We start from the raw sequence: 12,783 nt of genomic DNA, 5'->3' as shown, positions 1-12,783 counted from the left end.
GGTTTTCCTCTTTTGTTGATGTTGCTTTCTGTAGCAAAGACGTCAAATACAAATTGCTTCTTCTATTTGGAAAAATGTAATGTTCACTGTTAAAACAAACGGTAAATAATGCAATGCACAGCCAATGTAATTCTTCTGTGCTTTTTTGAAAAGCGTCTTTGTTCTTGTTGTAAATTTTGCTTAATTCGTTTTGAAATGCTCCACACAACACAAATACACCGAATAAATGAAAGGCAAAATATATATATATGGGGCCACACCAACTACAGCACTCACTCGCTGTTTGCTTAACTTTGCCGACAGAACTCCAAACACAAAAAGAAGCGAAACAGCCAACAACTAAATTTATTTTTTTATTAACACAAAAAATGCAATGCAAACCGCACCGTGATGACACACACTCCACACAATTTCTTTTCCGTCTCGTCTTATCGACAAATAAGTTGAATTTTCTTTTTTTGAATTTGTTAGCTTGGCTTCCTTGTACTTTGTTATGATTATTATTTGTTAACACTAAACATAAATCGTCGAACAAATAAAAACGAAAAATGGGAACTAAAACACTGAATTATGGTTATTCTTTCCGCTTTTCTCACAGCACATAAAACTGTCAACACCTACAATTCGATTTTCTTTTTTCGTCTTCTTTAATTTTTTTGGTAAAACAAAAAAACTCTATTGACCGGCTTTCATTCGGTTTATGTATTCAGACAGCGTTTGCTCTTCTACAAGAATTTAAAACAAAAACCAAACAAAAATTCCGTCCGTTCTCATCGACTTATCGCACTGTTATGAACTAGGGAATTTGAAAATATTTCTTTTTTATCTGAAAGAAGAAAAATTGAAAAACGTTCCACCTGCTAACGAATGGAAGGAGAAGACAAAATGACCGATGAAGATAAACTCAAAACGGTATAACGCGAAAGATTACGAATGAGGTGGGATGGAGACTAAAGAGAGCCGCATTGTTTACAACACACACTCACAGCAGCTGCAGTCACAGAACCTTTAATGTTAATGTGTGACGGCGTTGTTATATGCATGTTGACAACGCAGAAGTTTGCTGACGTAAAACGATCAGCTGTAATCTTACAAATTAAATTGCATTAGTCGAAAAAATCATCAACTAATTCAACAAATCGCACTATTATGAAATGAAATTTAATAGTTGCTCAGCAGTTGTAAAGGCGCTAGAAATTTGTATCGTAACGCCGGAGTGCTATTACAGGCGGCGTTGACTAGCAGATATTTGACATAGGAATGTTCACACGAAATTGTGTGGAAATACAACTCTGCCTCCAAGTCATTTAAACCATGATACAATAACAAGCTACATTTCAATACATGCTTTTGCTTTTAAATGCCATTTTCTGTCAAAAAATGCCTTAAATTTGTATTGTATTGTTTGAAAATAAAAAAGACGGATTTAAAAATATTTTACAACTTAGTTTTAATAAAAAATCTTGGGGAAAGAATTTCTGTGCATTGGAAGGAAACGACATTTGGTTAATTTGGACAACATTTTCTTAATGCAATAAAATTTAAAACTACATGCCACTTTTATTATATAACTTTTTGTCGGTGTAAACTCCTCTATGGGGATTTATTTGACATACATGTAATCAAATTGACAATTTAAATCCATTGGATTTAAACAGTAATGTACGGGTAAAAATCTTCAAAAGCTTTATAAATGTGAGAAGTTTTCCTTATTTATTAGCACGAGAATAGAATAATATATTTACATTTTTGTAGCAGCCTTGATGCTTTTACACAACGGGCTGAGGTGACAGACGTTGGCCGAGTAACTCTCGTGTCGTTTCGGTCGATCTCCTTCACTGCCGATTGATCTATTTAATTTTATTCAAATTCAATGTAATGCAGCCAATCTTCAAAGTATAATTGTCCCAATACCAAAATACGAGCAAAAAGTGAATGGATTAAAAGACAAAATTCTGAATAATGCTGCGAACAATGACAGTTCTACGCCTTATGGCTCAGCCTTATGGCTAATGAGGATACAAACACTTTGATATGGCAAACATGGGCTTCATAGAAATATTGGCTTTAGACCCCATGTTTCTTTGAACCAAGTCCGTTTCAGACAATTTTGAGTCGTCTGTCTGGCCGGCTGGCGCGCACAAACTTTGGAAATCTTAATATTTTCAAACCTCAGTTCATCTTCAAAGATGGGGAATATCGGTCAATTCCTTCAGTAAAATTTCGATGAAATCGGTTACTCACTTCGAAAACTATCGTGACGGGAGGAAATCTGTAAATCTATTCCAAATTGTCTGAAATGGATTTGGTCCAAAGTGATATGAGGTCTAAAACTAATATTTTGATGGGGAACATTTTTGCCGACTGATGGTAAAGAAACTGTGACTGCTCGAATTTTTCTCGAAAATCTTACTTGAAGAAATCGGCACTTGAAGAAAAAATTAAGCCTGAAGGAATATTTAGATTGTATACACCTTATTTAAAAATATCAGAGAATACAAATGTGAGTGGATTTTTAAAAATATTTTTTCAAGGACCAAGGACAAAAAGAATTGGACTTTTTTTAAGGACCATAAATAGGGGTGGGCTTTCTAAATTTTTGTTCAATAACCACAAATAAGGGTGGAATTTTATTTTTTTAAGACCTAAAACAGAAATGTATTTTTTAAAAAAAATATTTTTTCGTTGAACAATTATAGCCGTAGACTTTTTAAAATATTATAAAAATATCTCTAATGGTTAGGCAGAGGTAAAAACAATATTTTTCAGAGTTGATTTTATAAAGTATATTCTTTTTATTTAATAGAATAGATTCTTCAAGGAAGTTGATTTTTATACTATATATATGTATTTAATTTACTTATATATTTTCTTTAAATTAATTATAATTATTTTTACAACCTCTTCGGCGATCTTGGCATAATTTATCATATTTGGTTAGTCCCCTTTTCCACAGGCTAATTTTTATTTCGCAAATTCTGAGTTTGTTGGCGAGAGGGGTACGAGGAGGAAAAACAAAACTTTGCCTGTTCAGAATTTGCGGTACACGTAAATTCTGCTTTGCTCTGTTCGATGAGAACAATTTTGTTGACATTTCGTTCTTAAACCTATTCGTTTTACTGAAACACAGCCGGCTTTTGTTTACAAACCTGTTGCTTTAATGTTTGAAAGTGAAATTTAATTTTTAATTTTTGCAATTTATATAATAAAATATATAAAAAATAAACAAAATATTTCAAAATTCTTTCAAATGTAAAAATTTTGACGTTTCTTTCTTTTGTATTCTATTTCGCAAATTTAGCAAAGAAAAATTCGCTAGTTGAAAAGCAAGCGAAAATTTCAAAAGAGAAAACAAAAAAATATGAAAAGGAGACTTTTATATAGGTGGAAAACTTTATTTTTACAACAAAGTTTAAAATACAAGTTATAGTACATTTACATTTAACCGGATTTCGTTAACCCAGTGGGTTTCAATTGTCGGTTCCTTTGCATATATGTCAACTAAATCCTCAAAAAGTAGGTTAACCCGGTAAAAAGTTCTAATGTATGTGTAGTTTTAATGTAATTGTACTTCAAAATTTAGTTTTATTATTTTATATGAATAAAAACATTGAAAAACACCACTACAAACTTTATGTATATCTTCTCTACCTACTAACAGAGCCCTTGAATTATCTATATATAAAAGAGCTTAGTGTTAAGTGATTGAGTGAGTGACTGACAGATCATCGCCCAGACGAAACGGCTAAAGCTAGAAGCTTGAAATTTTGAGTGTGGGTTGGTGTTGGTGTGTAGGCGTGAGATAAGGCTGGGTTTTTGGAAATTCGAACTAGAAGGGTACGAAAAGTACTAAAATGTACCAAAAATGGTACCCTTTGTATTAGGCGAACGGGAAGAGCTAGAATTCTTAAGTCACTGATGTAAAGTTAGGAAGATGTACAAAAGCGTTTTTGGAAATTCGTACTAGAACGGTACGAAAAGTACTAAAAAGTACTAAATGTGATACCATTTGTATTTGACGAACCGGTAGAGCTAGAACTCTGAAATTTGGATTGGTGGTCGCTGAGTGTAGGATATATGTATCAACGGGTTTTTGGAAATTCGAACTATAAATATCCGAAAAGTACTAAAATGTACTTAATTTTGTACAATTTCGTACCATGTGAATTGATAAAGCTAAAAACTTGAAATTTGGAATGCGAATTAGGGATGAGATGTAGAGTCCATTTAAGGAGATGGTTTTGGAAGCGTGTACTCATGTGTACGAAAAGTACTATATGATACTATATTTGGTACAAATTTAATTTGGAGATAAAAATCGAGCTGGAATCCTGAAATTTGAAATTAACATTACCGTCGGAGTGTAGGATTGGGAATGTACGTAGTTTTGGATTTTTTACCCAGTTTCAGTAATTTTTATTCATGGGTACTAAATGGTACTAAATTTGGTACAATTTGAATTTTATGCAAACCAATAGAGCTAGAATCATGAAATTTGTAGTCAGGATCACTGTTGGGGTGTAAGATCGAGATATGTAGGAAGTTTTAAAAATTTTTACTAATATGTACTAAATTTGGTACAATTTGCATTGTGGGTCAACCGATAGAGTTGGAATCCTAAATCTTGGATTTAGGATCACTCTGGGGGTGAAAGTTTGGGTTCAGTGGGACGTTTTGGAAATTCGTACTACCGTGTACTAAATTTGGTACAATTTGAATTGTGAGTGAACAGAAAGAGTTGTAATCCTGAAACTTGGATTTAGCATCTATGTTTGGGTAAGTAAGAAGTTTTCGAAATTCGTACTACTGTGTACTTAATATCGTACAATTTGAACTGTAGGTGAACCGATAGAGTTGAAATCCTGAAACTTGGATTTATGATCACTGTGGGGGTGTAGGATTGGGATATTTAGGATGTTTTGGAAATTGGTACAACTATGTACTAAATTTGGTACAATTTGAATTGAGGGTGAACCGATAGAGTTGGAATCCTGAAACTTGGAGTTAGGATCACTGTGAGGGTGTATGATTGGGGTCTGTAGGAAGTTTTGGAAATTCGTACTGCAGTGTACTAAATTTGGTACAAATTGAATTGTGAGTGAACCGATAGAATTGTAATCCTGAAACTTGGATTTAGGGTCACTGTGGGGTTGTAGGGTTAGGGTAAGTTGAAGGTTTTGGAAATTCGTACTACTGTGTACTAAATTTGGTACAATTTGGATTGTGAGTGAACCGATAGCGTTGGAATTCTGAAACTTGGAATTAGGATCACTGTGGAGTGTAGGTTTGGGTTAAGTAGGAAGTTTTGGAAATTCGTACTACTGTGTACTAAATTTGGTACAAATTGAATTGTGGATGAACCGATAGAGTTGGAATTCTGAAACTTGGATTTAGGATAACTATGGGGGTGTGGGTTTAGTAAGAAGTATTGGAAATTCGTACTACTGTGTACTAAATTTAGTACATTTATATTTGAATTTGGAATCATTATGCGGGTGTAGGTTCGGGGTATGCAGGAAGTTTTGTTGGAAGTAGAAGGGTACGAAAAGTACTACAATGTACCAAATATGGTGCCCTTTTTATTAGCGAACGGGAAGAGCTAGAATTCTGAAATTTGGAATGTTGGTCACTGATGGAAAGTTAGAAAGATGTGCAAAAGGGTTTTTGGAAATTCGACCTATAAGTGTACTAAAGGTACTAAACTTTACTGAATTTATTTCCTATTGTATATATATTGAACATATATAGCTGGAATCTTGACATTTTAAATAGAAAACATGTTGGGAAGTGTTGTTGATGTACGGAAATGGTTTAAGACATTCGTACTTATGTGTATAAAAAGTGTAAAATAGTACTAAATTCCGTACTATTTACCTTCAGTTGAGTGTGTAGAGATGGAATCTTGATAATCGGAATTAGCTTTAAAAAATCGTACTTATTGGTATGAAAAGTACTTAATTGGTACTAAGTTTGGTGGAAGTTGGATTTAGGTGAACCGTCTTCAAATTGGGAATTAAAATAACTGTTGGAGTGTACGACTGAGGTAGATTATGAAATTCTTACTTTTTGGTACGAAAGGTATATATGGTACTAAATTTAGTACAATTTGGATGTTGCTTGAAAGGATAGAACTGAAACCCTGAAATTTGGAATTAAGATTTCTGTTGAAGATTGAGCTATAGAGACATCTTTGGAAACTCGTATTTATGTGTACGAAAAGTACTAAACGGCACTAGATGGATTTGGGTGAACGGAGAGAGCTGGAAACCAATAATTTGGACTAATGGTTGATGTTTGAATATAGAATTGAGATATGGAAGCATACCACCTACCTACTACTAAATAGTACTATATTTGGTACAACATGATTACATGTTGACCGGATAGAGCTGGACTCCCGAATTTTTTAATTAAAATTACTGTTGGAGTGTAGGATTGACATAGTTTAGGAAATGTTTAATTATAGAAACAAAAAGTACTAAATGGTACCAAAAAACTTAGAAATGTGTGAACGAATAGGGCTGTATTCTGAAATTTTGAATTAATATTACAGTTTGAGTGCAGAATTGAGATATGTCGGTAATTTTTTAAAATTCGTCATTATGGTAAATGGTAAAAAAATTTGGTACAATTTTGATTCGAGTTAACGGATAGAGATAGTAAACGTAAATTTGGAATTAAAATTACAAGATTAACAGCCTGTTTTTGTAATTTGTTCCGGCAGTCACACGCATCGTTCGTATTAAAACGTATACGTCGAAAATTTGGTTTTTGTAATAATTGTAAAAGCTTTCGTCTAGAAACGATTGAGCTTTTTCATTCGTTTTTAACCATTAGTGCCAAAGTGTTTCTTTTGGTATCTTGTTGCAAATTTTCCAATAGAATTATTGCAAAATGAGGGTAACTCTGTTTATTGTTTACAAACAGTTTTTTTTTACATACATAAGTGTCAAAATAGAAAATTCAAAATGTTTGGTACGATTGCAATTAATTTTAATTATAAAGAAAAGCAAAATATTCCCCAAAGGAGAATACCTATGGCATTTAATGATACAGCAACATTATTCCACTTGTTATCCACTTCAAATTTATTGGATCCGAAAACAGGACGGCCAGTTGCTAATTGTGGGTAAAGTTCCATGAGATCAACCAATTTTTGGAATTGGGCAATCGTTGTCCTTTTGCTGCTAGGGGTTCAAACAATTCAATATAATTTTTTACATTTCATAGGGATATATAATTTTTTACAAACCATTTCTTCTTATATATTTCATCAGAATTTTCCATATTTGTTACGTTCTTTTCACTAACAACACACAAATTGTAATGAACAAATAGTTTTCTTTATTATTATTTTTTAAACGAATGGTATTTTCTCTTCGTTTGTTTTTGACATTTTTGTTCGTAAATAACGCACCGTTTTGTATAACAAAAACCAAAAAAATACGAATACCAAAAGCTCTTTCCTATTTCTCACTCACTACAACCGGTAATTTGTTTGCGAAAACCAAAATGAGTAATCGTTCGTTTTTTCGACGAACGAATGGACATTTTACATTTACAAAAACAGGCTGTAAGGAAGTATTGGAATTTCGTACTTATGGATACGAGAATGGATTGGATTGGTACTAAATATGGTACAATTCGTTTTGTGTGAGTGGGAATCTTAATATTTGGACTTAAAAATAAGGTTGGAGTGTAGGATGAGGTAGTTTTAAAAATACGTAAATATCTGTACTAAATGGTGCTAAGTTAATACAATTTAGATTTGAGTGAAAGGATAGAGATGGATGGATTTGAAAATAAAATTACTCTTATAGCAAAGGATTGTGACAGTGTTGGAAATTCGAACTCATGAGTACGAAAAGTACTAAATATGGTACAATTTGGATCTATGTGAATTTGAATCTATCCTGAAATTAATGAATAAAATTACTGTTTCAGTGGGAAATTGAGACAGTTTTAGAAACTCATACTTACGTCTACGAAAAGTAATAAATGGAACAATTTGGATGTTGGTGAACGAATAGAGCTGGAATCTTTAAATGTGGACCTAAGGTTGTTATTGAAGTGCATGACTGAGGTATTTTTGGAAATTTGTACTTTAGGTACGACAACCAAAAAATTTGGTACAATTTGGACTTCGGTGAACGGGTAGAACTCGAATCCTGAATGTTGCAACTTAGGTTACTCTGGGAGTGTAGGAAAAGTACAGAATGGTACCAAATATGGTACAGTTTAGTGAACAGATAGAGCTGAAATTCTTAAATTTGGACTTACGATTGAAAGCAGGTTTGGAATATTGAGATTGGTTTGGCATATGGGTACGAAAAGTGCGGAATGGTTTCACACAGAGCTGAAATTCTTAAATTTGGACTATTTGAAAGAAGGATTGAGGTACATTGGGAAATTTGTACTTATGAGTACGAAAATCACTAAATTTGGAACAATTTGGACTATGGTGGAAGAAAATTCACTAAATTTGGAATATTTTGAATTTGGGTAACGGAGAGAGCTGGAAAACTAAAATTTAGAATGTTGGCCATTGACAGAGAGTTAGAAAGAAGGACCAAAGGGTTTTTGGTACTAAATTTAGTGGAGGTGACGGTATAGAGGTAGTCTTGAAAATGTATAATTATGTGTTCAAAAAGTTCTAAATGGAATTACATGTGGAACCTGTACGTTTTTGCTAAAGTGTGGATTTCGGAAAATAGTGCTTATGTATATGAAGAGTACTTAATGGTAATAAACTTGATATTAAATGTAGGAACAAAGGTGGAATTCAGAACAATAGTACAACTAATTATACGGCATTCACGATTTCCATATGAAATATTTTTTTATTCCCTTTCCGCATACGAAGTAGCGGGTACTTTGCTAGTTACTTATAAATGTTAGCAAACAGTATAATGACTTACAATTTCGCAGAGGGACATCATGGTCCCTCCTCTCCTAGCCCCGTGAAAGAATTACCTTTTAACTCATATCCCAAGTAAATATACCATTGGAACACTCTGTTTGTGTTTCCATTTCGTCCTGTAACTCTGTTAAATTTGATACATCCACTGTAAAAAAGAATGATGAATATGACCGCAAAGTCGTTATTTTCCAAATTTACTCTGTATGGGATCCAAAATCGCATTGGTTTGTACATTTGAATATTTTCATTCTAAAAAAACACTGTGATTTTTATTTTTAGACATATTATTATACTCACTACTTGATCTTCTTATGTGGAGGAACTGGAACTGCATTCGGCATCATGAAATGGTATTCACAAATTCTGTCTTTCGATGTAAATGTAACACCATAAGCTGCGGACCATTTCATCTTTCGTTTATTTTGTTCACACACATATTTCTCATATAACACGCAGGTTCTCATTTTTATATTTCAACTTTCTAATGTTTTTTAAAAGATTTCGACTTTTTGTTGCAACATAGATTTTTTTAAATTAACGTGTTTGACAAACACATAAAAAACTCACCAATCAAAAAAATTCAACTCTGACGGTTTGACAGAATAGGCCTTGGTATGAAAAAATTTAAACAGATGTGAACTTTGGCCTACCTTGTAATTATTGTACCGTGATCAGTATGGTATATTTTAATCGGAATTCTCCTTATGGATGACCGTACTTAATTGAGAAAATAAAATTGACAAATTTAAATTAGGACTAACTTACCGTATATTTTCGTTAATACATGACTAATACCGTATATTTCGTAAATTATAAGCAAATGAAAATTTTCCGTTATCGTCGGTAATTCTGTCATAAAACAGTTACAGGATAGCACAACTGGTTGACTACTGTGTTGATATTTAAGGATTTTCTATTCCCGGATCTTAAAATTTACATTTTTAATTTTTATTTAATAGCTATTTGTTCTACTGCAATTTTTTAATATTAATATTAATGCAATTTTAAAGCAAACTTTCAAATGTCACAAACGTTACTTTATTGAATGATTGCAATTCACTGATGTTTGATAACAGTTAACAGCTAAACAACAGCTGATATCGTTTTTGTTCTATGCTGGCCATTTATAGTTTTATTTGTTATGTGAGTGATCGAAAACAACACGGAAACTATTTTGGGTGCTATACAAAAACACAAATTAATAAAATAAAATGCGTTTCACACAAATTTTACGTATACGAATCAAGTGTCCCGAATTAACGGCCGCTAAACAACAATATGTGCCCAAACATCAACCAGCCGTCGAAAAAGACATAAAAAATCTGGAAGATTTTCTAATGGACAAACCGAAGATAGTGGTGTTAACGGGTGCGGGTATATCAACGGAATCAGGTGAGAAGTGATAAATTTATCATGAGTAGAGTTATTTCTTACTAGGGAATGGGAAATAATAGTGTTTCTCTAATTAGATAAGGAAATTATAGGAAAAAAATATATGTTTCTAATGGAAGGTAATTACAATGTTTTTCTCTAGTTGCGGATGTCAATGTTAAGGCCATTAGACAATGTTGCCATATTGAGAAGAAATAATATGAGTTAGAGCGATGCCATGTTTTAGCGATGAATTAATCGATAACATTGTTTGGTTTTTGCCTAAACTAAATGATAAATATTTTATGGTTACTTTACAAAGCCAGTACTTTGAAAATGCTAACCTAATTCTCTGTTTCAGAATCTGCAGGAATCTAAAATTTATTTCCATACGGGAGCACCCACTATATTATCTTTTGTATACCCTGCGAACCTCCAAATATCCATAAGTAATACCATATAGTATATATAGAATAATATTCTATATCAATTTATCCATGTCCGTCAGTTGAAACCACGATCGAGCACACAATATTTAAGATAACGATACCCCCAATGTTGGGTATTTGGGTACGTTTTTCAACCAAAGTGCCAGTAACTTAGTATTTTGGATTATATTTGATTATAAAGCTTTTTTATCAGAAAAGATTAATATTGATTTACTTTTTAGGGTAGCGCCCTAATAATGGAACCTCACAGATTTCGGTATTTTGGGAAGTTTGGGCACGTTTTTTAACCAAATCGTCTGTAATTTACTATTTGGATCCTTGTGGGTTAGAATATCTCCAGATAAATAATGATCAATTTTGACTCAAGATTCGGAATTTTGATCCCTGCTCCAGCCTTTAATCGGAAATTAAAAACTCTTATATAATATATTTCTAAAATTAAAGGTAATACATATTTTATTTATTTTATTTCTATTTTCACAGGCATCCCAGATTACCGTTCCGAAGGTGTTGGTTTATATGCCCGCAGCAATCACAAGCCCATACAACATATGGAATTTGTACGTTCGCCCAGTGTACGACAACGTTATTGGGCTAGAAATTTTGTGGGCTGGCCTAAATTTTCCTCAACCGAACCGAATAGCACCCATTACTCTCTGGCACGATTCGAACGTGAAGGCCGCATACAATGTGTGGTCACACAAAATGTTGATCGTCTGCATACCAAGGCGGGTAGCAAAAATGTAACAGAACTTCATGGTTCCGGTTATGTGGTTAAATGTCTCTCGTGTGACTATAAAATCGATCGTCATGACTTTCAGCTAATCCTCAACGATCTAAATCCAGAATTTAAAGATGCTCCCGATATGATACGCCCCGATGGTGATGTTGAAATTCCACAAGAGTACATTGACAATTTCCGTATACCAAATTGTCCGCAATGCGATGATAATCGTTTGAAACCGGAAATTGTATTTTTCGGTGATAATGTACCGAAAACTCGGGTCAATAGTATAGCTGAAATGATTTATGCTGGAGATGGTCTTCTGGTGTTGGGTTCCAGTTTGCTGGTATTCTCCGGATATCGTATGGTATTGCAGGCAAAAGATTTAAAATTACCTGTGGCTATTGTAAATATTGGCGAGACAAGGGCTGATCATTTAGCCGATTTGAAGTTGTCGGCCAAGTGTGGTGATGTTATACCCAAGTTATTTAATTTTAAGAACAAATGATGATGTTTTTTTCGAATGTAGTATAGATTTATTTCAATGTTTTTGTAAAAAAGAAAATTAGAAGAAATTGTTAATAACTTAATTTTATAACAAAGAAATGGGCAGTCGAAGCGTTTGCATAAAGAATTGTAATATATATGTAAATTTGTATTGAAAACTGACAACATGAAATTTGTTTTGGTTATATAGTGGATAATAATTTGATTTATAGTCTACAAGATACTTTTATTAAACGAAATTGTTTTTGATTTTCCTCATCGATTTGAATAGAGAGTGAAAACCTAATACCTTTAGTTTACCATGACTTTTTTAATGTTTTATTGCTACCAACATAGAAAACATTTAAAATAGACCCTTCGAATGAGGAAAAATTCTAAATTATTTTTAAGTTAAGACAGTTAAATATTAAAATATTCTCTCCATTTTCTTCCAAAAAAACTTTAAAATCATAAATTGCATTGCCTTATATCCATCATATGTACACACCAAATGGAGGTCAAGTTCTTGACTGCTCGCAAACGTTCATGAACACCAGACAAATAAAAATGTATTTGGTTATTATAATTTGGTGTCAAATTCCTTACGTTCCATGCGCTAAGAAAAATATACGCACGTTCATTAGGGGAGCGTAACGGTACTCTTCATGTTCCTGACTGCCACTTGTTTTTCTTTTTTATTCGCAGTAGATGTTTGTCAACGTATCAACGATTTTAAAGGACAAAACCAACAATTTAACACGTACCGAAAATCAAAACATTTATAATAAAGAAGACAAATGCTTTAAGAAAAGGGCGACGGAAGAGGGTGTGAA

General features: G+C 32.9%; 1 protein-coding gene across 1 annotated transcript; it reads left to right on the top strand.

Moving 5' to 3' along the window:
- Positions 1-10,130: 10,130 nt before the first annotated feature.
- LOC133330971 (NAD-dependent protein deacylase Sirt4) lies at positions 10,131-11,975 on the top strand. The gene is made up of 2 exons (XM_061539369.1): positions 10,131-10,312; positions 11,224-11,975. Exons 1-2 carry the CDS (start codon positions 10,132-10,134, stop codon positions 11,970-11,972), a joined length of 930 nt encoding a protein of 309 aa, XP_061395353.1. The 5' UTR covers position 10,131; the 3' UTR covers positions 11,973-11,975.
- The last annotated feature ends 808 nt before the right edge of the window (positions 11,976-12,783 follow it).

This window comes from Musca vetustissima, unplaced genomic scaffold (genome assembly GCF_032173495.1).
Source record: "Musca vetustissima isolate MV318-11 ecotype Yass unplaced genomic scaffold, APGP_CSIRO_Mvet_v1 utg16925, whole genome shotgun sequence".
In the NCBI taxonomy this organism is placed as follows: Eukaryota; Metazoa; Arthropoda; class Insecta; order Diptera; family Muscidae; genus Musca; species Musca vetustissima.
This window is presented reverse-complemented; position numbering and strand designations above follow the sequence as displayed.